This window comes from Mucor velutinosus, assembly GCF_035048745.1.
Source record: "Mucor velutinosus strain NIH1002 chromosome Unknown tig00001563, whole genome shotgun sequence".
Lineage (NCBI taxonomy): Eukaryota > Fungi > Mucoromycota > Mucoromycetes > Mucorales > Mucoraceae > Mucor > Mucor velutinosus.
In genome coordinates this window covers 2,002,807-2,030,249 of record NW_027041904.1, presented here as the reverse complement: position 1 = coordinate 2,030,249, position 27,443 = coordinate 2,002,807, and the positions used below count along the sequence as shown (strand labels likewise).

General features: G+C 38.7%; 10 protein-coding genes and 2 non-coding genes across 12 annotated transcripts; 4 read left to right on the top strand and 8 right to left on the bottom strand.

Annotated features, from left to right (window-relative positions):
- Window positions 1–1,110: 1,110 nt before the first annotated feature.
- On the bottom strand, window positions 1,111–1,182 carry ATC70_009289. The gene has a single exon. It is a non-coding gene; the product is annotated as a tRNA-Glu (tRNA).
- A 921-nt stretch (window positions 1,183–2,103) lies between these two features.
- On the top strand, window positions 2,104–2,175 carry ATC70_009288. The gene has a single exon. It is a non-coding gene; the product is annotated as a tRNA-Glu (tRNA).
- A 923-nt stretch (window positions 2,176–3,098) lies between these two features.
- Window positions 3,099–3,632, top strand: SNQ2_6 (ATP-binding cassette transporter snq2; the record flags this gene model as incomplete). The annotated part of the gene is made up of 1 exon (XM_064828523.1): window positions 3,099–3,632. The coding sequence occupies one exon, from the start codon at window positions 3,099–3,101 to the stop codon at window positions 3,630–3,632; it is 534 nt and encodes a 177-aa protein (XP_064685725.1).
- Window positions 3,633–5,945: 2,313 nt separating this feature from the next.
- ATC70_009286 (uncharacterized protein) lies at window positions 5,946–9,214 on the bottom strand (the record flags this gene model as incomplete). The annotated part of the gene is made up of 12 exons (XM_064828522.1): window positions 5,946–6,104; window positions 6,161–6,325; window positions 6,382–6,513; window positions 6,577–6,855; window positions 6,924–7,814; window positions 7,872–8,192; window positions 8,249–8,361; window positions 8,417–8,602; window positions 8,661–8,730; window positions 8,790–8,888; window positions 8,944–9,000; window positions 9,062–9,214. The coding sequence occupies 12 exons, from the start codon at window positions 9,212–9,214 to the stop codon at window positions 5,946–5,948; spliced, it is 2,625 nt and encodes an 874-aa protein (XP_064685724.1).
- A 243-nt stretch (window positions 9,215–9,457) lies between these two features.
- Window positions 9,458–10,189, bottom strand: ATC70_009285 (uncharacterized protein; the record flags this gene model as incomplete). The annotated part of the gene is made up of 1 exon (XM_064828521.1): window positions 9,458–10,189. One exon carries the CDS (start codon window positions 10,187–10,189, stop codon window positions 9,458–9,460), a length of 732 nt encoding a protein of 243 aa, XP_064685723.1.
- A 157-nt stretch (window positions 10,190–10,346) lies between these two features.
- Window positions 10,347–11,585, bottom strand: ATC70_009284 (uncharacterized protein; the record flags this gene model as incomplete). The annotated part of the gene is made up of 1 exon (XM_064828520.1): window positions 10,347–11,585. One exon carries the CDS (start codon window positions 11,583–11,585, stop codon window positions 10,347–10,349), a length of 1,239 nt encoding a protein of 412 aa, XP_064685722.1.
- A 2,363-nt stretch (window positions 11,586–13,948) lies between these two features.
- Window positions 13,949–14,775, bottom strand: ATC70_009283 (uncharacterized protein; the record flags this gene model as incomplete). The annotated part of the gene is made up of 3 exons (XM_064828519.1): window positions 13,949–14,455; window positions 14,511–14,566; window positions 14,646–14,775. 3 exons carry the CDS (start codon window positions 14,773–14,775, stop codon window positions 13,949–13,951), a joined length of 693 nt encoding a protein of 230 aa, XP_064685721.1.
- A 152-nt stretch (window positions 14,776–14,927) lies between these two features.
- Window positions 14,928–15,456, bottom strand: ATC70_009282 (uncharacterized protein; the record flags this gene model as incomplete). Its single annotated transcript, XM_064828518.1, has 2 exons — window positions 14,928–15,041; window positions 15,103–15,456. The coding sequence occupies 2 exons, from the start codon at window positions 15,454–15,456 to the stop codon at window positions 14,928–14,930; spliced, it is 468 nt and encodes a 155-aa protein (XP_064685720.1).
- Window positions 15,457–15,714: 258 nt separating this feature from the next.
- Window positions 15,715–16,369, top strand: naa30 (N-alpha-acetyltransferase 30; the record flags this gene model as incomplete). The annotated part of the gene is made up of 3 exons (XM_064828517.1): window positions 15,715–15,717; window positions 15,769–15,913; window positions 15,969–16,369. 3 exons carry the CDS (start codon window positions 15,715–15,717, stop codon window positions 16,367–16,369), a joined length of 549 nt encoding a protein of 182 aa, XP_064685719.1.
- Window positions 16,370–17,466: 1,097 nt separating this feature from the next.
- Window positions 17,467–18,279, top strand: ATC70_009280 (uncharacterized protein; the record flags this gene model as incomplete). Its single annotated transcript, XM_064828516.1, has 1 exon — window positions 17,467–18,279. The coding sequence occupies one exon, from the start codon at window positions 17,467–17,469 to the stop codon at window positions 18,277–18,279; it is 813 nt and encodes a 270-aa protein (XP_064685718.1).
- A 5,935-nt stretch (window positions 18,280–24,214) lies between these two features.
- Window positions 24,215–25,193, bottom strand: ASE1 (Microtubule bundling protein; the record flags this gene model as incomplete). Its single annotated transcript, XM_064828515.1, has 3 exons — window positions 24,215–24,684; window positions 24,743–24,931; window positions 24,992–25,193. 3 exons carry the CDS (start codon window positions 25,191–25,193, stop codon window positions 24,215–24,217), a joined length of 861 nt encoding a protein of 286 aa, XP_064685717.1.
- Window positions 25,194–25,472: 279 nt separating this feature from the next.
- On the bottom strand, window positions 25,473–27,205 carry ATC70_009278 (uncharacterized protein; the record flags this gene model as incomplete). Its single annotated transcript, XM_064828514.1, has 8 exons — window positions 25,473–25,530; window positions 25,591–25,754; window positions 25,813–26,009; window positions 26,075–26,292; window positions 26,358–26,444; window positions 26,511–26,805; window positions 26,882–26,964; window positions 27,018–27,205. The coding sequence occupies 8 exons, from the start codon at window positions 27,203–27,205 to the stop codon at window positions 25,473–25,475; spliced, it is 1,290 nt and encodes a 429-aa protein (XP_064685716.1).
- Window positions 27,206–27,443: the final 238 nt, after the last annotated feature.

Below are 27,443 nucleotides of genomic sequence, written 5' to 3'. Positions count from 1 at the left end.
ATCAAGCCTCAAATTCCACAGAATCAATGCGTTAATGTATACAAAGGATTCAAGGGATCTTATATTTGATAAATTCGATGAAATAACAAAGTTAAGGAGCTATAGAGCTATATAGATATAATTTTCAAGTAGGAATAAGATAATATTTTATTGTTTGATATCATTCAAATATTTATATTAAATTGATTCTATGAATTATGTGTCCTGAATTCTGTTTCTACATGCTATAATTTGTAATGAAGGGCTGACCCTTCTATAATTAATTTTGATACCCTTAATAATCCTAAATGCTTGAACAGTTTTTATAGCTGGAAAGCTATATTTGTTGTTGAAAGATGGTGAATGATGATATTAATAATGTTACTAGAGGATGAAAGGATGGGTAATGTGGAGTTGCTTCCCATTTGTGTGCTTCCATTAGGAAAGAGAGATGTTTAAGAGTTTGAATATATCTGTCAAAATGATACGAGGCTGAGTAGTAACTAATTTGTCATTCTTGAAATAGGATTCAGAGTATATTCGAATATGTTGTGCCAGAAGGGCTACAACTGTCTATAAAGATCAAGGTATTCTTGATGGGTAGATATGTCTGTGTTGTGCAACAACATGGACAAGCTATGATAAGTGAAGTGCATCTCAGCTATCTAAATACTGAGGTTCACCAGATGTGATAAGCGTTGTACAAGATAAATTGCTACTTTGGCATTCAGAACTTAGTATAAATAGAATAACTCTTGTCTTCATCAATAAATCTTTAGTTTTTGTGTCTGATCTTATTCAAATAAGTCTTTTCTTGTTTTTATAATATCGAACATTTTTTATAAGCTACAAATAATAATCCTTTTATTCTTTGTGCTTAACAGAATATAAGAAACATTTAAGAGTTTAATGTCAATTTGTAGTAACAGAAGTAGAATCCAATATAGTAAGCAGTGAAACGTAGTTTATACGATAGTGTAGGCAATTTACAACAAAAAAAGAGAGATTCAGTTACAAAACCAAGATCGATTTGTAACAATACATTTGCCAAGGTCTACTCAATAACCATATCTCTATTAACGACAGCACCAAAAGAACTAGACGCACTGCTATCAACAGCAAAAACAAAAGTTCCCTGACGGGGAATTGAACCCCGGCCGCGTCGGTGAGAGCGACGAATCCTAGCCACTAGACCATCAAGGATTGATATATTCTTTCGTTTACAATATATATGGGTGGTATATATGTATAGAATATTAGATGAGATGATAAAGATCTTCTTTTTTCAATTCAGTCAAAACATTGTTTATATCCTAGCTATAGATTACGGCTGACGTCAGCTACTACCGTTAGCTTTTGCTTCTTTCTAAATTGTCTGAGGAACGGAATGGTTGGCTTAAACACTCGCCTCTTATTGGCGTTGTGTCGCAATACGGCTTCAGGTAACAGCCCATCAAACATATCAATGACAATTTGTTGTCGTCTTGATAAATAAATCTAATGGTAGGAGTTAACAAATAACTTAGAGTGTAACTAATAGATTTGAGATTATGTTCGAGGATACTGTTTATTAATTGCATTTACAACTTATATTTATATTATTTCTACGATCGATAATTACTTAATCAATAGAACTTTCGAGTAGATATAATACTTGATATAGCAACTGATAATTAGATCAATGTCTGCTGCTATCAGTTTCCAGAACCTTCGGGTATGTGCTGGCGCCTTTTAGTCGCTTTCTTCAAATTTGGCTTAAACCTAAATTTAGGCACGACAAAAATGTTAGGGTTGAAGGGTATTCTGACAGTGATTTAGATCTGCAGGATATCATTGACAGACTAAACACAAACAAGAATAAGAAGCGCAGGTTTAAACTTAGAGCGCCAGCTACCAGGAACATTAAACGGCGATTAACCTGGATAGCGCACAACATTACACAAACTATATTGGATAAAATCAATGTTCAAATCTAATATTAATAAAGCACCTTTTTATCCATTCAACTAAAAGGCTATAACATCTTCCTGCACACTCTCTATATCTACTTCCATTTATATCTCGATCAGATCTCAAATTGCATATACTACCTCTATGTATTAGCATCTGACAAAAATATATCCATCCTTGATGGTCTAGTGGCTAGGATTCGTCGCTCTCACCGACGCGGCCGGGGTTCAATTCCCCGTCAGGGAACTTTTGTTTTTGCTGTTGATAGCAGTGCGTCTAGTTCTTTTTGGTCACCTTTCTTTGTCCCTCAATTTGTCTAAATCATCTACCATTCCTTTTTCTTTCTTTAAATCGTCATTACTCAGATGCAAAAGCTGTATTCCGAGCAATGATGAGGAGATTTGCTTGGACAGTTTTGTATCTAGCCAGTTTCTTTTGCCTCAGTTGAATTATCATTATATACTACGAACCTTTCAGCACTTCGGGTGGTTTCCTGACTTGCGCTTCGCTTCGGTGGAAACCAACCTACGTTCAAACGGCTCGCGCTGCTGCGGGCCTTTGGCTAATATCTCAAAATTAATATAGCTAAAATGTTAGAAGAAGAACCCTGATTGTTGACTGATATATAATCACTAATCATATGAGTGTTTATGCTTCAGATTGTTCTCTACCTTCGCTTCGTTTCGGTGAGAATCAACCTGCACAGCGACAGCTCGAGCTACCGGTTGCCCTTGCGTATCTTATCATAATACTACTACGTTCAAGCTGACCCTCTACTTGCATATGAAAACCCTTCATATTATGCGTGGATCTGATTCTTATGTAATGCTTTACATCCATATACACCTAGCTATATCATATACGGGCAAGTAGAATACAGGTATTTCCATTTCTTAGTCCTCAGTGCCCCTAATACAGCAAAATATGAGTGTATTTGAGCTGTTTTTTTCTCGTGTTCAAAGCCGTTTTAGATTGTCAGAATAGCACCAAATAGTTGCTCTCATCTAAGAATTACTTTCTGACACCTTTGCTCAACTTTTTGGGGACCAAAAAAACATGGCCAAAAATTGACCAAAAATTGACCAAAAAGCATGAGGTACCCCTCATGGTTTTCATCGAAAATCCAACTATCGATCCTTCAGCTCTCAAACAAAAACGTTCGTTTCATCATGCAGTCATTGGACACATTAGACGTTGGCCGCCACTTCAACAACAACATCTCCAAAAAGCAATGGACAGCCTTCTATAAAAACGACATGCACTACTCGGCTCGTAATCTGTGGTACCGGATGCTCCATCAGCAATCCCCTAATAAGCTCGCCCTCTTCCAAAGACACTTGCCCAATTTAGAGTCTGATCACTGCGATCTATGCAACGAAGTAGAAGATGCCAAACATCTTCTAATTAGCTGTGCTCACAAGATCGATGTATGGAACTCCACCTTCAATGAGTTCCTCAGCTATCCCAAAAATGCTGACCCTCGCCTCGTCTACAACAACATTATGCTCCTCAAACTAGACCGCTATCTCATATACAGCTACGATATGCAGTTCACTATATATGACTTCTTCGCCACTATTATGCGTATGATTTGGAGAAATCACTTCCAACAGCTCTACAATTATATACCTTTTGATCCCTCTGTAGTATGCCGCCAAATCCGCGCCGAATTGATAAGATTGTCAAATCTTAGGAAACTCTAAATAGCTTATATATGGCACGTCACTTTGTTTACATACACTTGTCCATCCCTTGATGCGTTTAATTTATTTCTAATAAATCAAATATCATCCAAAAAAAAAAAAAGTTTTCATCGAAAATCAAACGATCGCGTTTCTCACCTTGAAAATGGAGACTTTTACTATGGTATATATTGAATCAAAATGTTTCTATCGATCCAAAGCAACCTCTGAAATCATCTTTGTGGGACTTTGATATGTAAAATTTCGACATTTTGGCCAGAAACCTCTTTTCTTATTTTCATAAATCATTTGATAAGTTTATTCAAATCTTCTATTTTACTTAGTACCATTGGATGCGCCTTGAAAAATACTCCAAGAAAGCTTAAGAAAATACAGGATGATCATTATATTCTACTTAGTTGAATCTGCAAAAATAGCTCAATCAAGTCCAAAATTATCAAGATTTGTCCAATCTAGAACAGACTATGATTCTGGGCTTGAATTAATTTTGGCTTGTGGGGCCAGCTGACAAACTCAATGCCCTTTTCATACTGCATTACAGTAGTAAATGCTCTTGAAGCGTATAAAAAGTAGGTGGCAGGCCATAAAGCTATCGTTAATAATAATACTTTATTGCATTCTATATCGTTCATAATGACATCGTCTTGCATTCTATATTTAATAACGTTAGTCTGGACATTGACGATTCATGGGCTGCGTAAGATGTCTGCAGTAAGTAATGAAATCTCTGGGGTTCCGAGATGTCGTTCAAATAAAACGTTGACAGCATTGAGCAGAGGAAAGAGGGTAGAACTAACGGTGGTTTTTGTTGATTGATTGTAAAATCATTATTCTCATATGAGCCAGGCCAGGCAGATGCCTCGAAACTCAGGTTCCTATTAGGGTTGTAAAGTGCCTAAGGACTGAACATTTATTATTGTTGAGAGGGTGCGGTAACAGGATGTAAATTACCTGTGCTTTTAGTAAAGATTACGCTTATTCAACTATAAAGAATTTGGACACGTCAAGTAGCTATTACGATCAATACTACTTCTCTAGTGTACAAAATAAAGACTACACAGAAGAACAAAACTAAAAAGAGGATTTTCTCGAACTGTGTTTATTGATATGGCATACGAGTGATATTTATATATAACTGCTTTGTTTACTTGCTTGCTTACTGATTTTGCTAACCTCCCAGATGTAGTCTCGATGCGGACATCACCGCTCACAACATTATGTTATGATTTTACCAATATTGGCAATAACAGTGCTACAGTAATAATTTTTCTCTTCATTATCGTATCTCACCAAACTTTAGATCCGTACTCGGGTATTGATAATTTTTCAAATGTAGAGCATTTGTGAATTCTGAACGGCGGCAACATTTAAGTTGCTAGTACTTGGTGGGTGTAAAGTGTGTAGCGAAGCTTGATTCATTCTATACTGAAGTCCAGCATACCGCTAATTGCCAACAACAGTCTATCAAGATTGAAAAAGTGATTGATATCAGCATGCTTCCAACCATTTGCAACAAGAGCTAGTGAAATCACTGAAGCAAACATGTTTTGTCATGCCATAAATAAACTTGTCAATCATTTCGTGGTTCATCACATTACATGTGCCTTATGCACATTAACAACATTTCACAGGACCTCTCTGTTTAATGGCGTTTAGATTTTATCAAAAGTTCATCGAGTTCTGAGGACGATACCTAACTTATCAAAGCAAACCACGATATGTACGAAACACCAGAAGTCGAGGCGAAGGCTCCAGGTACTGCCAAGGCAATCAAGATGACACTATTTATACCCCTTTCCGGGCTCTTCCCACTAAAGATCACTTTCTAAAAGAAATCCTCATTATGCCTAGCTTATGATGAGTCTTTTAGACACAACATATACAACATTTTCGCATGCTGGCTACAGCAATTGTGCGCCAAGTAAGAAAACTGTATGGTCAAAATTTATTAGCATAGAAGCCAGAAACCCAATGAAGCCAGAGATCCAATGAAGTCAGGAAAGTAAAGTTTTATTGTTATTGCCTTTCAAACTTGATGATATTGATTTATTACAAAAAAAAAAAGAAAAAAAAAATTAAAGTAATAGTGGTTAATATATGTACATTAGGATTTTATCTTATAGCTAGAGAGGTGGGAGAGATGATGAAGTATGGCGTAAATAACGAAAGATGGGCGTGTTCTTTATGGTGGGGCGTAATTTTCTAATAAGCTTGGAGGGAAAACGAAGGGGCTGAAGGTGTACCTAGACTGAATCTAGGTCTTGGGGTTCTTTTGGACATGTTGTGAGAGATAATGTATATGATGAAATTGAATTAAAAGTAAAATTGCTTTACATCGTGATGATTGAAAGGTTCATCACAGCTAGGACATCTTTTGGTGGATTCGAGGCATTCCTTGCAAAAGGTATGCATGCATTTCAAGATGATGTGAGATTTCAATTGAACTCCACATGAACTGCAATTTAGCAAAGACTGAAAAAAAGAGACATGTCAGTCAGACTAATCATCAACCAAATTCCAAAGCTTACTCTATATTCTTCTCTTTCTTTTCTTAATTTCATTTCAGCAGGTCTTTCTACCTTATTTGTCGAGTCAACCTTGCGTTTTAGTAATTCGCAGCTTTCCTCTAAGCGAAGTCGTGAATATACACCCTCCTCAATCAAGCGTACTTTATCCAGAATCGATTTTTGCAACTAGACAACGTATACATCAGTGAATCATGCCATGTTGCATACACTTTCATCTTTACCTCTGATATTTTGCTCTTGGAAAACGATGTCTTTTCTTTCAGCTCGTCTAGTGTCACCTTGGCCTCATCAATCTTTGTTTTATAGACATCGAACACATTGTTACTGGCATTGAGTTCACGCTCCAAGCAAGTCTATCAAAATATGATACATGAGTCAAACAAATCAAGCATTTCCTGATCATCATAAGGTATTACCAACTGATTGTTAAGATTCTTTTCACGCTCATTTAATTGTTTGATGTGAGCAAGCTGCTTCTCGTTCTGTTTGTTGAGGGCATTGGCCACCATAGAATGAGCATCTTTTGACTTGTTGAGTGCAGTGAAAGTTTGACTGTATTTGACTCGTTCCGTTTGTAATTTGATAATCTCATCTTCTGCAGCCGCAAGTGCTTTCACTCTTGTCATATTTTCTTCTTCCAATTCGCCATATGCTTTGGCTACATTTTCAATTTCACCCAGTAGCTGCTTTTCAGTCTATTGAAAGGATACACAAATCAGACAAAAACTTACACAGCTGTCATCCATTACACAGCCCAACTTACTGCTTCCAAATTCGAAATCTTCAGTGCTGATTTTGCAATCATTGCTTTCTCTGTATCAATTCTGTCCTGCAGAACTTGTTGAATTTGCCCATCATCCACATCAGCAGAGGGATGAAAACCGTACTTTTCCTCAAACTTGGCAACATCTAATTCTAATTGTTTCAGTTTCGAGATTTGAGCTAGTTCGGATTCCACAGTGTCTTGCGGGATTTTGGCTTGGTTGATACACACATCTTTTGCTGCTTGGACTTGCTCCTCTAATGCCTTGAGCTCGTTTTGCAACGGTAATAACAAAGGTTCACGACCATCACTGTTCATCAGCAAATCATAGTATTCCTTCACACCTGTTCTAGCAGCCATTTTCTTTTGCAATCGAAGTACTTCGGTCTCCAAATAGTTGACCCGCTCCTTTCTTGTATCGGCAATCACTTTGAGTTCAGCAATAGAGGCACGTCCAGCTTCTGTAGCAGCCTTACGTTCCTCTAAAGTCATTTGCAATGCATCACGTTGCCCACGAATACGAGTTAAATCCTCATCCAATTTTCGTAATTCCTCTTGCAGCTTTTGAGAGTGATTGGCTTGCTCAGAATCCAATTCCTTGATGAGACGGCGTCGGTTGGCTTGTAAGTCTTCCAGCGCATTTTGAAGGTCGTGACAAATGTCAGACAAGCGATTGCATTTGTCCTTGTTGTAGGCGCGAGATTGAGATAATTGTCGACAGATGGGGGCTTTGTAAATACGAGACTCTGGCACGCAAATGAGATCCATTTCCAAACGTGCAATTTGTTGTTTCAAACCAATGCGGTCTTCCTTGATCATATTGATGTCTCGTAATCTTTGCTCCAACAGCTGCTGCGCATGAATCAATGGATCTTGAGCGACACCTTGGCTCTATGAAAAACGTGTGATCAGTTAATCGACATCAGCATTGAATCTGGACATATTTACATTCACCGCAACAGGTGCGCCATCGAGAGTAGTGTTAATTGATGATGCTGGTGTTGCGGCCAATGCAGAAGCAGCACTACTTGATGTAGCGTCTGCACCAGCACCAGCACTCGTACTCGCAACGGCAGTAGTTGCATTGGATGATTCTGAGTGAGTGGGATTCGAGATAGAGCTTGTCGCTTCTGTCATTGCTGTATCCTCAATTTTGACAGCTGATTGTGTCTGGATCTTTTCTAGTTCTGCTTGGGCTCCACGCAAGTTAGTCTCTGTCAATTCCAATTGATCGTTCAGGATTCGTAATTCCTCTGAGAGTACCAAGTACTAGCAATAAAAGAGTTAATTAACACGATGCTTCAAAAATTGACTAAGCTGCATACTTTAAAATTGGTCATTTTGAACCGATTCTTCATGTCTTGCAATGATCGCTGTCCTTTGACCCAGGCTGATAGAATACGCTCATGGTCTTTTTGAATTTCCTTTAATGAGCCTTCTTCTTTGTCAAATGTAAGTACATGGAGCATTGAATCTGATAATTATCAACTTACCAAAAACAGACTGGAAGCCTGTGGTGATACCGTCTCTTTTGGAAATCCATGATTCAATGAGCTGGTTCAGCTTGGAAACGGTCAATTCGTGGTAATCTTTGTTGTTGAAGGCCTTCAGCAAGTTGGGTGCATGTTCTTTGGCCCAGTTTTCTTGCAAGAGCTCTTTAGTCGAAACTTGATCAATGTCTAAAGGGTGCAACATGTCAACATTTTTATATCAAGCGTGCGTGTGTCGGTTTCTTACCCATTGCATTAGTGGAGTGTCCTAGACTTGACAAGCCTTCCTGAATAATGTTGCAGAGAAACGTTTGGAGCTAGACGAAAACAAGATGAATGATCAATCACGTTGATGTCTACATGGCTCATTGCATACTTTCTGAAAGGAGTCTTCCCAGAGCTTGAGATGCTCTTGACTCTCGACTTTCTTTGTCTCGGCTTGATCAATGTACGTTTTGAGTCTTTCAACAGCTCTCTAAAGCAGGCAATGTGTTGAGTATTCTTGCTGACAAAGCAGCATTCATACTTACTATATAATCTTTCCATTGTCTCGAAATGGCATCTTTACGAAATGCTTCCAAAGGTTCCTTGATTCAGTAGCAAGTTAGGCACTTACATTGACAATGCAGTGCAGACGGGAGATCTTACCTTGAACGTATCGCTAGCATCCTCATTATCGTCAGCATCGTCGTCGGACGAAGATGCTCTGGATAAAAAACGCTTCTTGGGAGGTCTTGGAGTAACACTTTGTTCTTCCACTTCGTTGGAACGACGCTTTGTGTTATCCTCTAATTTTGACATGAAGAGAAGAAGGGGGAGAGAGAGAATAAGTCTTTACAGATGAAGAGGAACTGTTTTTTTTCCTTGATTTTATTCTCTTTTTTTAAGTTGTTGTTGTAAAGGATGGTTTTTTTTTAGTAGTTGAGACGAAAGAAAAACTGTGAAATGAAAAAAAAAAAAAAAAAAAAAAAGTATCAAAATGTTGAAAGGGAACAGACAGCCTAGTTCGACGTCATTCGGGAATTTAGACCACCGTGAATTCGCTTAAAGATGGTGGATGCCATCTTCTATCTGTTTTGAATAGGAAACAAGCAGTTCACTAATGTCAGTTGCAGTCAATGCTGACATTTCCTCTAATGATTTGGTGTCGCAAATGTGAGTAAGCCATTGGTATCGACGCAGACTTGAGCTGGATCCAGGATCCAATGCCTCGGCTCCTTTGCGCAAGAGACCTGCGTTCTTGACTGCTTCACCCAGCGAGGGCTCTAATGTGGATGAAATCTTGCTTTGGAGGATGCGGTTCGCTAGATTGACAGAGGACATACCGTTGGTGGAAACAGCAACTTGCAGCGACTGATCTCTATAGGAACACGTCATGTCGAAATCAGACAATTCCTTTTGGTTGGCAACATTGATAGGGATACGACGAGCACAGCATGCGTGTGAGATGTATTGGCACAAACCGATATCATCAGAGCGAGACACAAAGACAAGGTGATTACCGATGAGCTGCTCTTCTTCAAACACCTCTCCTGCCCATTCGACTTGGTTGTTTTGGATTCTGTATGTCAACTCCCTGCACATGCGATCGAGAGGGCCCACTACTGTCACTTGAGCATCAGCCTCCAAGACAGATAAAACACGACTAGCTGCGATTTCATCATGGCCAACGACTAGCACATTCTTTCTATGGCAACGAAATGCAATCATTAGGGAAGCGCCGCCCTGAGGCACAGGCGTTGTAATGTCGGTATTAGCTGTGGCAGTTGCAAGCATGTTGTATGCGTTGTTGAAGGTAAAAAGACGAAAACTACGATGATGTGTGTTTATTTTATACTGGTTTAGAGACGTATATTCATGCGCATTGATGGAACAGCGAATATTCACAATGCAAAATTAGTTAAAGTTTTCTATATAAGGGGTTCTTGATTACTTAATCGCTTTCATCCAACAGCTCTTCTTCTTGATCTTCGTTTTCAGACATGACAGCATCTTCAAATTCATGCTCTTCCTCTTGAGCAAGTTCTTTGTCGGCTTGTGCTTCATCGTCCTCATCGTCCTCATCGTCATCCTCGTCAGCAGATGCATCCGTGTCAAATTCTAAGGGCTCATTCTCGTCATCGCTAGGCTCAAAATCCTCATCGTTCTCTGATGTGTCTTGTCCATCGTCCATATCATGGTGCTCGCCTGTTGATTCATTGTGCTCGCCACCCTTACTAACAGCCTTTCTCTCTTCTGCCATGCTGTGATCGTTGATGTTGAGCTTCTTAGTGTATGCTTCAATACCACCATATTCGGATTGCTCAATCATTGAGAACTGCACAGTATCATTGTCGCCTTCTTTTGTTGTGCGGAAGCCAGCGGATCCCAATATCTTGGATTCTGGTCTTAGGGTCAATGTCAGGTCAAATGTGCGCTGTGTAATGTTGGTAATCACTGTGGAAGCCAAGCTGGAAATAGGAAAGAAGAGTGTGGGCTTCTTGAAGCCAAACAAGATACCAGTGGGCAGAAAGAAGAGAAATCCATCTTTGGCTTTCAGGTATCCGATAACATGAGACCGATCCTCCAATTTGCCTGTAGTGGTTGAGACGCCTGTGGACCTAAAGTACTCTTTGGATGGCTGTGTGATGGGAACGCGTGCGTGTTCTGTAATCAGTTGAGAAATCACTTCATGCTTGTTGGTCTCTAGAATCTGATCTTCTGTATCTGGCTTTTTGAGTGTTACATTGACTTTATCCTGCGTGTTGAATACAATCACATCTTCTGTTTTCAAAAAGATAGTGTAAGTGTAGCTCTTTACCGCCTTGTCTGGACTGGGGACGCATGCGCCACCAAGCTGTGAAAGATCGTCCAAATTGTATTGCACTTCAATGGCATTTTGCTTGGGATTGAACAGTATTAAACGCGTGCGAGTGATGATTAAATCCAATTTCTTTCTGGCTGGTAGCTGAAATGATACATCCATGATGCGCAGAATTTCATCGCTGGAGAGGGCATTCTTTTCATCCAATTTGCGTCTTTTAGTATCTCTGTCTGATGGGGCTTTACTGTCGTAGTATTGCACTAGACGTTCAATGACCCTGGAGCTGGCGGGATAGGCTTTGATCAAGTCTTGAACAGATTGAACAAGGTTAGGGTCGTCAATGCTTTGATTTAACCAGGTCAATGACATTTTAGTATATGTATATATAGCTTAAATAAGTATGTGGAATGGTTGAAAATGTTGAGTGAGATATGTGCAACAAAAAAAAAAACTATCTGTTTCCTAAAGGGTATCGCTATGTGCACCATAAATTACACAGTATTATACCCAGCGACATCGGAAGCTACTGGTTCCATAAGTGTAGACATCATATTATAATAAACGTTTAGTCCTTAGACATTTTTACAACCCTAATATGGAAACTGAGTCTCTAGGCATCTGTCAGGCCTGGCTCATATGAGATTAATGATTTCACAATCAATCAACAAAAACCACTGTTATTTCTACCCTCTTTTCTCTGCTCAATGCTGTCAATGTTTCCTTTGAACGACGACCCAAAGCCTCAGAGATTTCCCTATTTACTGCAGACATGTTATGCAGCCCATGAATTATCAATGTCCAGACTAACGTTATTAAGTATAGAATGCAAGAAAATAGCATGATGAGCGATAGTGCTATGGTTTGCCACCTACTTTCCATACGCACGCTTCAAGGGCCTTATTACTGTATTGTCTTATGAAAAGGGCATTGAGTTTGCCTGCCAGCTCCACCAGCCAAAACTAATTCAACCTCAGATTCAAAATATGTTCCAGATTGGCCAAATCTTGATGGCTTTCGACTCAATCAAATTATTTTTGCAGATTCGACTAAGTAAAATATGATAATCATCCTATGCATCTTTAAGCTTTCTTGGAGCGCTTTTCAAGGCGCATCCAATGGTGCCATGTAAGATAGATGTTTTGAATAAACTTATTGAATAATCTACGAAAATATGAAAAGTGATTTCTGCCCAAAATGTCGAAATTTTACCTATCAAGGTCCCACAGAGATGATTTTAGGGGTTGCATTGGAATGATAGAAACATTTTGATTCAATATATACCATAGTAAAAGTTTTCATTATCAAGGTAAAAATTGCGATCGTTTGATTTTCGATGAAAACCATGAGGGGTACCTCATGCTTTTTGGTCAATTTTTGGTCAATTTTTGGCCATGTTTTTTTGGTCCCCAAAAAGTTGAGCAAAGGTGTCAGAAAGTAATTCTTAGATGAGAGCAACTATTTGGTGCTATTCTGACAATCTAAAACGGCTTTGAACGCGAGAAAACGCGGCTCAAATGCGCTCAGATTTTGCTGTATGAGGGAGACCATGGACTGAAAAGAGGAAATACCAGTATGCTGTTTGCCCGTGTGTGAAGCAGCTACGTGTATATGGATGTAGAGCATCACATAAAAGTCAGATACACAGGTAATATGTAAGCTTTTCATGTATAAGTGGAAGGTCAAAACGAAAGTAGCATTATTCTGATAAGATTCGCAAGGACAGTCAGTAGAGCGGGTTGCTCCGCTGCGCAGGTCGGTTCTCACCGAAGCGAAGCAAAAGTAAAGAACCATCCAAAGCATAAACACTCATATCATAAGTGATTTTATATCAATCAACAATCAAGGTGCTTCTAACATTTTAGCTATATTAATTTTTGTGATATTAGCCAAAGGCCCGCGGCAGCGCAAGCCGTTTGAACGTAGGTTGGCTTCCACCGAAGCGAAGCGTAGGTCAAGGAACCACCTGAAGTGTCTAAAGGCTCGTATTCTATACATATTAGCTGCGAAATGTCAACAGCGTGTTATATGATAGCTTGAGTTTGAAGATGTATAGGAAGACAGGGGATAATACATGATCTTTATTGGCATTTTCATCAATTATTGCTATATTGCATCGTTCTGAAAGCCTAAATCGAATACCTGCGAGTAAAGAGATTGGTTGGAGACATATAACCAATATGCATCGTTGCTGCTGATTTTCTATACGCTGCAGATTGTGTAGATGGTAAATATTCAGAAAAAGAAACATTTGGAGAATTAGGCCATAATCAGAGGCTCAGATAACTAATAATTCATGCTTCGGATACAAAGGCATCTATGTAAAAGCAGCAGGATATCCGACTGATCTTACTGCAATGTAATCCTTTTTGACACCTTTACTCGGTATGATTTCCAGAAACCAAATAAACGGTATTGATATTGGGGATCTAACGTTAGCAGATCAAGCTACTGTAGATGTACATAATAGAAGGCCTTTTCGAATGACAGCATATGTAACCTGATCAAATTGACATTATACCAGCTCAATTCAGTAGATTAACATACTGCTATATTGATGGCATCTCGTTTCTCACTTGAATATAGGACCAATGTGTCAGCATTTGCATCATTTCAATGACTGCAGATTTATTGTGATTGAAATTAGTATATTAAATGTGTGTACATCATGCTGTAAAAATAATGTATGTAATAATGTATTATAAAAAGGCTGCTACTCTGGTAATTATGTATATTTAAAGTGATTGAACAAAAGTAGTGTATGCAAAGCGCGTGAGATGCAACATTGCATAAACGATAGGTATGTAGATGAGTAGATAAAGCCAATAGCCGTAGCACTCTTTCAATGTATTTTGTAACTGAATGGGGATCTTGACAGTTCTTCCATTGTAGATGCGATCGTTATCCAAATCACTCTCCTCTGGGAATTTGCCGTGCTCGTTAAAGTAGATGAGTCGCTTGTCTTTTTCTGTCCATCTATCCAACAACCAATGTATAAAGCTTTCAGTGTCTGTCGGCAAGTCCGCCAAACGGTAGCGACGCATGTGAATATGGATTTCATGAGGCCCATTTCCTTCACAAAAGATGCGCTTCATGGTCATGACATCTTCGGGATTCTGTCCAGGCTCAATGCCAGGGTAACCAACTGTGAGATCATACAGCCATTCTACACTATCGCCCAGCGTCTCCTTGCATAGCATCAATCCGGTGGTTCTTGGTAAGAGCGTAAATTTGTAATCATCCTGTGTGGCATGTCAATATTACACAGATATCGAGAATTGAAAAAACGCAAATTACCATGTGAAGTTTAGCTGCAAATTCTTTAGACTTGAGGCGTGTGTTGTCCGAGATAACTAATAAAGTTTGACATATGCAAGCGGTTAAAACAATTTGACCACCTTCTCCCAATGTTGGATGACTATAAATACATACCTGTGCCCTCTGGGAATAAAACCAACCACAAGGGTCTACCTCTCTTTTTGGCAATCTCAAGGTTGTTGATAATGTTGTCTTTATCATGTTCCAGCTTTCTCCTCAAAAAGATGAATTCAAAGAATTTCATGCCCTAGGATAATTGCGTTAGAAAAAGACTATATTCGGTGAAACTTTACCAACACAGCCCGAAAATAAAAGGAGAAACTGTTTACCCTAATTTGAAATTAAAAATGTTCCAAGAATTAGTACATCGCGCTCATCCACAATGGCACAATAGACTTACATGCCATAGATAGGTACTTGACTTAAGCTGTGCTTGAGCATGATCTTTAATGCGCCATGAGCCTTTCCCAAATACGCCAAAAACCAAACATAAATCCAATCCGCATAAATCTGGTAAATCATGGTGTGAATTAGGGCCATATCCAGTTTCCAAGAGAAACTTAAGGTTTACCTGATGATTTGATATCATTATCAGCCTTTCGGGAAAAGATATTCCGGTTACTTGGCCCTTCATATTGCGAGTTAATAACTCTTCCAATGCTTCATTGTTATTATCGTCGTCCATGTCGTTGGTAATGCTATCATCGAATGTGATGATCAATTCTCCCGGCGCAAACAATCTCATGATTTCGAAAAGATTTTGAGACCATTGTCGCATTATGTGCGCATGAAAGGCATAGTATAGTTTCTTTGAGAATGGCCAAATGAAGATGGACAGGAGTTGGACAGCGACAGTTAACGTTGTATGACCCCATAGACCCAATGTACACAGCACACCATTGGTAACAATTCGAATCGTCTCCATTTCTACGTGAAAAGAGAAGGAGATGTCAAGTGATGAAACTTCAACAAAGAAGAGGAAAGAAAAATAATGAAAAGGTCAAACCCACCACTTCTAAAGGGCTAATAGTCAAAAGATCCATCATCTGGACTCCAGAGCAGCACAACATGCGGTGACTGTCGCCCCAAAAGTGAACTGTCTACTACACAAATCGTGGCTTTTTTGAGCTTGATACAAAGAGCATGAAAGAATTTTATTCTTTCATTAGAAATATTGTATATTATGGTAATCTCAAGATTTTTGAGATTTGGATAATTGCTAAAATGAATTAATTAGGGAAACAGAAAAATCACATTAAAAACCATCAAGAATAGAGAAGCAATCCATCCTTATTCTCGCAAGGCACATCAAATCTCTAGAGTATACCAGCGTAAAGAGAAATTGGCTGTCAAGGAGAAGAATAAGGCCAATAACCCATTAGGTAAATTAGATCAAGAATTTAATTTGGATTTCCAATCTGATGAATTGGAAATTAGGCGAGAGATGGTTATGGTTTAGATATGCTTTTGAGGAAGATAAATCAGTGGCAACCAAGCCAGAGATGCATGAATTAATAGAACTCTATCTTGAACGCCATGATGATGAAATCAGCGAATTGGAAAAGGATAGAAGTAGAGGACACAAAAAGCCAAAGAACGCCCGTCAACAGTTATTAGAGTCGATCAAGGCGAGAGAGGCTAGTGAATATATATCCGGCATGGAACTACCAGACATGACAAACGGCAAAACACTCAAATTACTCAGAGAATGGGATGGCGACAAGAACAGTATGACTCGTATGACTACAATTCGATTGCAAAAGCCTGATGACACTACTACCAAAGCAGTTCCTGTTGATAGTAGTAGCAAGAAGGACAAGGACATGATGGAAATGTAACTGAAATAAACGTTTTGCTCTTTTTTTTTTTGATTTACTAATGAGTACACGTAAATTGGATCAATGCTGGTTGCCATGGCAATCTACATGTGTCAAATGGGCATACCAATGAATACAGTGAAATGTGGAATCTTCTTGTGCGGATGATCCGATGTTTATTTGTTGTCATTGTCGCTTAGAGAAATGTGTGTATCGAGAGAGCTCCTTTTCTCTTTGTTTGTAGGACATGCCCCTTGATCTTTTTTTCTTCTCTCGGCTCATCTCCTATCGTTGAATGTGTGTGTTCAAGTAGGCTTCAAAGTGCCCAGAACACCTTCGATGCAGACACAGTTAGTCTATAAAAAACACTTGCTTTTATAATAGGTTTTTTTTATATACAAAGACAACTGCACGGACCCATTTTCATTGTACAAAACAAGTTGGTGCGCTATAAACACTCATCATGGGTGGCTCATTGAAGAGGAACCGAGAAGAAATTACTCGAGGTACACATTTGCGATTAAATGAATCAGAGCTTGGTGATGATATTGATAATGATGCTAATGGTTCAATTAATATATACATCTATACTGAGGGAAAGAGAGTCTGGAACAGTCGTTACTAGCTAAGCTTGTATATCTAGATGATATAGGGGAGAAGAGGGAGTGACAATAAGATATAAGAATCGAGATAAAATATGTAGAATCGATCATTTTACATTGCTATTAGGACTTACTACCCAGTTCTCCTATAGACTAAGTAGTTGCATGTGCTGTTTATGTAACTGTTATAAACATAATGAGCATTTTAAATTGTTCTTTTTTGGGAGTTAAGTGCAAATGTCCACCTCACAGTGCTCCTTGAAAGTGTCTCCTGTACTGCACTTTCTACTGTTTTCAGGTCAATCTCCCCGGTTCCTTTTCGTTTAAACTTCTTACATTTTACTTTTAAGGTAATTCCATCACTGCGTATAACTGTATACTCCTAATCCTGTGTATGTAATGTAATGTACATCAAAAGGGAACACAGAAAGTTTAATTGATTTTCTATATAAAAAGGGTGCCATTTTCTTTTCGCCATTTCACCGTTTCTCTTTTAGCATATCCATCGTCTATAAAATGCATCAGCCTCCTGTTCTTCCATTGACAGAAGAAAACCTACTCATCTTGTCAAGCAATAACAATGAAATGCTGGAGCGTTACTGTCAAGAAATGACACTTCAAAGAGTGCGCTGTCAATCCACACCGCCTCAATTGACGACACAGCAGCAGCAGCAGAAGAACAACGACATTGTGTTTGCTTCTCCTCGTATTCTGCCATTCCCATATCACAATGATTCCATGTTTCTTCCGACAGCCGAGCAGATTCAATACCAAATGGCCTCCTCTTGCAATGATAATTTTAGCTCTTCAGGAACATCTCGGGCCGACTCCTCATCAAGCATCATTCCTCCATCGCCATCGTTCATGTCCCGACCAAAACGACCTCAATCAACAAATACCAATATTCGTGGCAGTAGTAACTACAGCGTTTCGTCAATTTCACATCATCATCAACATCGGGGAAGAAGATCTCTGCCTGCTCGATTGGACAGTTTGGTAATGACAAATAGTCTTAGTAAACACAGGTTTTTGCGTCGGTCTTCATCATGTTCCTCATTTGGGTCTTCCTCTGTTTCGTCATTAGAAGTGATTGAAAATAATTACGCCCATCAACAACAACAACAACAATCAGTACAACCACAACCTCATCTCAGTCATACCAAAAAGCCTTGGCTGAAGCGTATTTTCAAATTCTTCAACAAGAACACCAAGCAACAGCAACAACAACATCAAGATGGGAACCCAGTCTGGTACTGCCAATATTCAAAAAATCCAACGTCTCGTTTTGAAAAGTACTACAACCAAAAGCAAATGATCATTGTGTCATAAATCTAAGCAACTATACCCATTACACTCCCTTACCATTCTATTCAATCGTTAACCCATTTATATACACTGCACTTTCGTTATTTTTCGTTTATACATACTTTTGCGCTTTATTATATACTTCTTTTTATTTATTCATGTTTGTAGGCTACAACAGCTTGTCATATACCTTATATGTTTTAATCCATATATTTATCCCATCTATTGCTTTATAAAAAAAGAACTCTGTATATAAATCTATATTTTTCTAATGTTGATTTAGCTCAGCGAGCAACTGTAATGTACTCTGTTTGTCACACTACAACAAAAGATGAGAATGAAGAGCTCTTGCGTATAATTACCATCGGCAAACTTGGATCCGATAAGTATAAACCGATCGGGATGACTATAACATATCCATGTAAACGCCTGAATGGATCTAGAATCAAACAATAACGCCATTCGTTGGTACGACATTTCTGTCATCATTTATTCGAAAGCCTCTTCATATGAGAATCGTATACGCTAAATTCACGATTGCAATCTACAAATATATACATAATCCGAAATACTACATAGATGTTCTCTCAATTTATTCATTGGGAAATCAGGCTTTCGTCTCTTGCAGATCAGGCTAATCTCGCATATGTTTTTCTTGCTTTTTCGCTTATTGCCCCTGACTGTTTCACATTCATCCATTGGATCTGCCTGTGAATGTTTGTGAAAGGGGTAGAAGGGGAGCTATGTAGGAAGGAAAACATAATCGTTTAAAATGTCTAGTAAAGCCAAACCAGCCGATGCTGGTAACACGCACGTTTTAAAATACGTTAGACATGTTTACATTGATGTGCTTTATCGACAATGGAAAACATAATTTGTACAGTTTAAAAGCGGAGAGATCTGCCAAATAGACAACGGCATAATGTTAATAAGGCAATCGACTCTACTTGTTAGAAGATAGCACATTGATGTAATGAAGGTCAAATCACATTCAATTTGGAATATGAGCACGTTTTCATGGAGGTGGCAATAGTATTAAAGAATCTTTAATGGATGCCAGTGTGTTTTTTTTTACTAATGATCATGGATGTTGAGCTGATTCAATAAGAATCATATCAGGTTGCTAATACGCTATCTCGTTTATTCTCGTAGTTTTTATAATATTTTTTTTTGGGGGGGGGGGTTATGCTATCTTTGGCTGCCTAAACCGCTGAAGACATCATCACGTTCTTCAATCTTAATTGGTGGTTATGTACATAGATGACAACAGTTTTGCTTGGAGTTTTAGGGTTATCGAAAATTTAATCCACCAACGTTCTTGATCGCAAAAATGATTACGCTACGACACATTTAATTAAAAGTCTATTCAGAATAGCAAGTGCTACTATACCATTATCTATCGACTACTAAAACAAACATAAACCATCGAGCGCTGTATGCTCGTACTCCAATAAACCTCCAAAAAATCAAGGGAGGCTCTTATTTATTATGCTTCAGTACTGCAGAGCTTTGAATATTATTAGTTGGTAGGAGCGTCGTACGTTGTTCAAACAACGGAGAGAAAATCCCTTGGGTATAGCGCAGCTCAAGCATAACTTTTGTTATCTTTCGAAGATACAACCAGCTAATTACAAGCACTTACGAGCAATAGATCAATGGATGAGGTGTTGCGAAACGTGGTGTCTAAATCTGCTTAGTAATGTCTTGCTTCGTTGTGGTCTGGCAAAGAGTTAAAGATGTGCTGCATGTTTTACTAAAAGAGGGGAATAGCTTTTTCACGCCCTACGTTAATGCTAGAGATTTCATATCAGAACGATTATATGCGTAGTTTGAGGGATCGCTAAAGACATGAACGGATAATCCGTCGCTACATTGCTTTTCGAACAATTAAGCGAGTAAAGTGTAAGCTAATCAACATGAGAAAACCAGCAGTGCTTTAACACTCTTATCTGTACAGCTGCCAACTTAACCAGGCTACTTTCCCATTATTAATTAAATTTTACTCGTCTGTTTTTGCTCTACAACAAGATAAGACCTCGTCTGGGCATCTATTGCGATGCTTTCTTCAAAAAACTGGTTTTATAATCCTCAAAGTTGGAGTTTTTTACAATGACAAAAACACGACTTTCTCTAATGGCAATAACACAGAGACGTCGATGCAATGCCCAAGGGTATAAAGTATATCCAGGGAGCGTCTTGACTAGTATTGGCGCGCAAAAGAAAATTTATATGCGCCACTTCTGTAGCAAAAGTCAGCTTCATTTTGAGCGATTGATTTTGAACAATTTGGTTAGAGCTGACTTTTCTGGCTGTGTACCTCCGTGAAACCATTTAAACCTGGTTTCATTACAACAGCTTGTTTATGTCAATTCTTGTATCACAGGGTTTGTAGTTATCACGAATATCTGCTTGGTCAATTTTGATATATGGTTTTGTTGATTATTCCCCACATTTTGTTGGTATCGCCTCAGCGTGTCTGGTATCAGCCATTTCTCGTTAACAATAAGTGTGCAATATTGTGGATGGATGGACTTTGAGTTCAGTTTTAGGGCTAGATACGGCAACTCTCTTATAGACGACCATAAAAAAAGGGCCCTCCTGCTGACCTAGCGTGCATCTCGTTCAATCTGAGCAAGCCGTTATATTCAAATTTTCATAGTATCACTGAAGCTCAAGTTTTAAAATCACTATATTCGAGCATTTTTTCAAAAAGATCTAATCGTCAGAATTAGAATAAAAGCGTCGATAACTTAGGGATGGAGTTCCGTACAGTGAAGAACATGAGGGACATTAAACAGAGCTGTAGTTTACTCACTTCTTTGGCAGAACAACATACTACGCCTTATTTTTAGGCCAGATTCTGTCCAAATCTAACCATTTTGAAGCACGAATAACTCATGCTACAATGCGTTGTGGACGCTTGGAATAGGGCCAAATCGTTCCCCTTTGATACGCTTTATTTACTGATGCTTTATCTCAAATTTTTTAGGTCATTGCAAATCCATGAAAATTCTCATATTTTCATGAGTGCTAGCAAGGGAAAATTCTTGAAAAACAAACGATTGCGTTTTTCACCCCTGAAATGAAGACTTTTACTATGATACATATTAGATCAAATTGAACGTAGAGATGTCATAAAACATTCGAAGTTCTTTCTATGAAACTTGTATATGCTAAATCCTGACATATTCACAGAAAGCCTGTTTTCATATTTTTGCGAATTGCTTGTTATTTTCAGTCTAAAAACTGTATATAATTAGCATCATTCGATGCGGCTTCTTTATTCCTCTAAAGATGCATTACAAAGTTGGGTATAACAACGACAGTTTTCATAGTTAAATTTGGCAAAAACGCTTAAAAGATGTCAGATCAGGTCAAGTTTGAACATGAATATACCCACTACACAAATTCAAATTAAAGTGCAGCAGTTACTACGGCTGCCACGGCAGAAAACTGAGACCAAAACTACTAGCTGTGACGTCGCATAGGTTGCCCTCTCATTTTTCCATACCACCGTTTTTTTATCCTTTTTGCAAAACGCGTTTAGTATCAAACCATATTGGTTTTGGAACCTTTTTGATTGAATATAACACTGCATCATCTGATAACACGACCTTGCATTGTTAAAAGTACTTTATACTGCTTTTTTGAAGCGAAATATAATAGGTACCATTCGATAACGAGCATAGAAAGATGTAGAACAAGTACTAATCAAATTTGTTTATTAGGTTTCGACAATTTTTTTGCCTGCTTGACGTGGGTGCTGCTGCCATGACTTCTCTGCTATCTCTGCTGTTTGCTTCTTTGGTTTATCATGTCTAGTGGTTGCTTCGTTAATCTTTGTCTGGTCTCTGGTGTCACTCGTTCTTCAGTTTTTCTACGCTGCTGGTGTTGCTTCTGGTGTTGCTTCTAGTGTTGCTGCTGCTAGTCTTCTAGTCTATTCTGGTGCACTATCTGTGGTGTTTGCTCGTTCTCTGGTGTATCTCTGGTGTATTCCTGGTGATTGCCTATTCTCAGGTATATTTGTCGCTGTGGTAAGTGGTAAGTATCTTTTTTCTTCTGGTCGCAATGATGTAAAGCTTCTCTGGACGCTTTTATTATTGTTTCCTTTCTCATGATAATGCATTCATGAGGTTTTCTTTGTTGCGCTTTCTTTTTCTTTTGTTGGCTGTGATATGATCAGTTCAATGAATGCTTGCAATGTTGTTGCTTCGTATGTACGAACAACAAGCATGATGTACTGCTATATACCTGTATTGCCTTTGTAATACTACTTTGTCATATGGCCGTGGATTGTTGTTTGTGTTGCCTCTGTCGCTTCACATGAAACAACATTAGTCATTATGTTGTATTGCACACTTATAATACTGCTGTTGCTTCTGCAATTGTGCGTCTTCGTGTTGCTTTACATCCGACTATTATCTTGCACGTTGCTCATGTATGCATTTCTGTTGCAACAACAACAAGCTGTTCTGAACATTCTTTGGTGTTGTGTTTGTTATGCTTTTCTTTGACTCATTGCATGTGAGTATCCCTTTTTTACCTACATACTGCTATACCCCTATAGTAGCATGTTCTTTTCTTTTCCTTTTTTCTTTTATTATGTTTCTCTGAAGCATACCTCTTTATTACGTTGTGGTGGATGTGCCTATCGCTGAAGCTCAACAAGACTTTATCCGAGACTAGGAGATGGATAGGCTGCCTCCACTTGGTTATCACTACTTACTTTGGTGATGATTGAGAGTCTCAACGCCAGAATCTAAAGCTAGGTGGTGTAAGTAAGGCATGCTCTAGCACCTGAGGGAAATTTGATGATAGTAACAGCTATATTGCTATATATAGCGGAGTTTAAAATTTTGCCTCACATCAAAACAGGGGGAAACCCTCGCAAATTTTTTTTTAGGTCAGCGGAGTTTTCAAGCGATCTAATTGGCTCAGGAGTTGAAATAGCGAATGGAGCAAAATAGTATAGCAGCTTGGTTCATAAAACAATACTTTAATTAGACAGATCAAATAGAACTTGGTGAATGTATATTTCTTCCGTTCCTTTCTTATCGTATTTCTCAGTCCCAAAGAATATGCATTTTTATGACATACTTTCATTCATTATACTTATTATATCTCATGTCCAACTATCATCATCAGATACTCAATCATCAAAGACCCTAGAATGCAGCTGTTGTCAATCATGTATATTCCATTAGTGTACTTCAAAGTTTTTACACCAAAGTCAGCCGCTTTTAATGAATCTTGTTCAAAGAGTCTTTACAAGTCCCTCTGCACTTGACGAGTTTGCAACAACAGCTTCTATAAAAAGGTCTGTGATTATAGTGAGAGGCAATTCTGTCGACCAATTTTAATTAGGTTTGCTGCTAAGAAATCTTTAGCCAGTCATAAGATGTCTGTTTTTTGAGGTTGGCATGCCAACTTCTATAATGATGGAACCATTGAATATGCTAATTTACTCTATCATATGGCTAAGAAAGATGTTATCGTCACGGTGCTGTTGTCTTCATATGGCCTTGATTTTTTATTAAAATAGTGGTCCTGAGCTTATATAAAAGTCGTGTTTGTATTGTATCTATATGTAGAGGAACATGTACAATAATGGCATACATTATCAATGAAGATTTTTTAGGCAATAGCAATGCTAAAAGACGCATTGTAGCTTTGCATTAAACTTCAAATGGCAAGGCCCTTGATTAACTAGAACGATATTGAGCGATTTATTGATTTTGTCATTAACAGTACTAATTTAATCAAATGAACATTATTAGCGGCAATAACATAACTTGTAACTATAACTCGGCATGGGAATTAAGATGTTCAATTTCATAAAATTCGATAAAATATTGAAACTTGCCATTCGCTGATAACTGATTCAAGTGATAATACTATGAACAGTTTTCAAATGAGGTGTAAATGCAAATTTGCTGCGATAAGCGCGTTCGCATTGTGCCTAATAGCGAATGGGGCTCCTGATATCGATGGTCGCATTAGGGTTTGAGACCTTTCGATCAATCAATGCCATACGGTTAGTATTTTTGTAGTGTCTACGATAGATTATTGGCTGTCTTGTCGTGGTTTTCTTGCACACGCTACCATAGAAATTCAAATCATTGGGATTAGGAAGCGCTGGGATATGGTTTTCGCGATATTTGCTAGGTTCCAATAACTTTTGATGTACTTTACGCAGATGTTTACGGTTTCTCCCATTACTAAAATAGTAACGCTGGCAAACACAACCGCAGTTATTGTGATCATTAATGTCTGGCTGCGATTCACTCTTTTCCGTTGTGGGCTGATGCACATAATGTATCAAGAACAAGTGTTTTTTGAAAGCGGCCTTGCATGATAGTGTTTTTTCACAAGAACTACAGTAGAAGCTGGGATCATTGATATCGGGTTTGGCCTCTTTTTGAGCTTGAGCTTTTTTTACAATTAATTTGATGTACGCCAGACAAATGTCTTTGGTAGCTGGCATTACTGCAGTAAAACTTTTCACAGGCTTTGCAGTAATGGTTGGGATCATCAGTATCAGGCTCCAGGTCGATGTTTTTTATGGGCTGTTGAGTGATGCTATGAACGGATTGACGATGGCTTAAAAGTGATCTTAGGCTGGCCGTTTTGTTGTTGCAAACAGAGCATTGATAACGAAACAGGTTGTCTCCAAATCCTACATTCAATGGCTCAACAAGTCAGCTTATTCGCTATCCTTTGAACTGTGCCAAATTACCTAAACGTCCACTGAACACCTCTTTAACTATTGTTGCTTCTTCTCTTCTAATTCCATTAGAATCAAAGCCAATTGATCCGCCCGTTTCTTCCGTGGTGGTTGCTGTGGTTTGCTTGATCCCGATGCTAGTTTTGACTTTACCAGATGCCTTCTCCAATTTGACGGTAGCTTCAATACGCTTACTCCTTCTTTTCAGTTCCATTTTGGTACGAAAAACACGGGAGGAAAATGTTCTTCAGCCTTTGAACCCACTTTTATCATCGATCAACCTTGTGACTCAAAAATCAAATAGACTTTGTGAACACGATAAGCATGAAATGAAGCATAGCGGCATTTCAATCAGGCGGCACCCCTAGTCCCAATCTGATGTGCATAATTTGAAATGAAAGAGTCTTGTTTACTATTAAAATGGTATGATCTTATTGAATGATTTAATAAATTTAGGCCTTGCCATCAAGCAAACGTAATGATTTGATTGCTATTACGATAATGCTTGCTTGAGAGCTTGATCAAAGTCCCATTTAATATCATCAATGTGCCTGAGATATGATGCAGATGTTAGCAAAATAGCTTCAATCCTGGATAGTATATCAACTTACTCGATACCAACAGAGACACGGATCATGTCTTTGGTAACACCTGCTGCTGCTTGCTCTTGGTCGCTCAATTGTTGATGGGTGGTCAATGCAGGCACAATGACCAAAGTTTTTGCATCACCAACATTGGCTAAATGAGAGGCAAGTTTGACGGATTCAATGAATGTCTGTTGTACGAGGCAGAAGTGAATGAAGTGCATCAAGATGTTAAAGAATGATACGTACCTTGGCATTGCCCTTGACACCAAAAGCCAAAACACCACCGAAACCATGCAAGTATTTCTTTGCGTTTTCATGAGAAGGATGATGCTTCAAACCAGGATATGAGACCCACGATACATCCTCTCTGGCATCGAGCCATTGAGCCAAAGCAAGTGTGTTATCCAGATGGCGCTGAACTCTGAGAGATAAAGTTTCAAGGCCTATGTATTTGACATGTGAATTAGACACGACGGCGCTAACACCTTACATAATAAATAACACAAACCTTGAAGTAACAAGAAGGAACCAAATGGATTTTGGCAAGCACCGATATCACGCAATGACTCAGTCTTGAGACGGAAGGTAAATGCCAGCTTACCAAATGTCTCCCAGAACTTGAGGCCGTGATAACCAGCAGAGGGTTCGGTAAAATCAGGAAATTTACCATTGCTCCAGTCAAAGTTACCAGCGTCCAAAACAACGCCGCCAATGGTAGTACCATGACTATTACACATATACAAACCAAAAGTCAAACCTTCCATGTATTTGTAGCACAAGCAATGACTTACCCTCCGATCCATTTGGTAGCAGAATGAACCACAATATCAGCGCCATGCTCAATGGGTTTGACGACATAGCCGCCTGCACCAAAGGTACTAGTAATAAAATATACACTCGATGAGATGCTTTGCCCTTAATCTTTGTCTTCTTCCACTACTAACTTGTCTACAATGAGCGGAATGCCAGCCTCATGAGCCACATCAGATAAAGCTTTGAAATCAGGCACGTTGAATCCAGGGTTACCAATACTCTCAATGTAGACTAATTTTGTCTTTTCATCAATGGCTTTACGAAAGTCCTCAGGGTTGTTTGATTGAACGAAATGAGTGTCGATGCCCAGCTTGGGAAACAAGACCTTGAACTGATTGTAGGTGCCGCCGTAAATGTTGGAGCTTGAAACAATATTATCACCAGCTTGGCAAAGAGTAGCAATGGTGAGGAATTGGGCAGCTTGGCCTATATCATTTTCGCATTATCAGTTCCCGGTGCAGCCAGCTACTTTACCACGTAAAAAAAAAAAAAAGAAACTTACCAGAGGAGACAGCAGTAGCAGCAGCAGCACCTTCCAGAGCAGCAATGCGTTGCTCGAATACGTCGTTGGTAGGGTTCATGATTCTGAAATTGTTACTACCAGCAGGCATTTCACGTCATGATTGGATTGTACATACCTGGAATAGATGTTGCCACTTGCGCGAAGGGCAAATAAATCAGCACCATGATCTGTGTCATTGAATACATAGGAGGAAGTAGCGTAGATGGGGACGGCGCGAGCATTGGTTGTAGGATCAGGGGATTGGCCAGCATGCAATTGCAGAGTGTCAAAGTGAAGTTTTCTTTCAGATGTTTCTTGGGTCATTTTTTGTTGTTATAGATCAAGAAGAGGGAGAGAAAGGCGTACGCATTTTCAGGTGATTGAGTGTACCTTTTTATATGCATTGAATACAGTTTTTACATTTCAAATTCAGACAATGTTAGTTTCTAAACAATCTATATACTATACTGACTGATAATTACAAGAGGGAGTGGATTCGATCCTCATCCACAATTTGATGTACAGTGGAGCAAATGTTTATCAAGACTGCCTCGGGTACAAC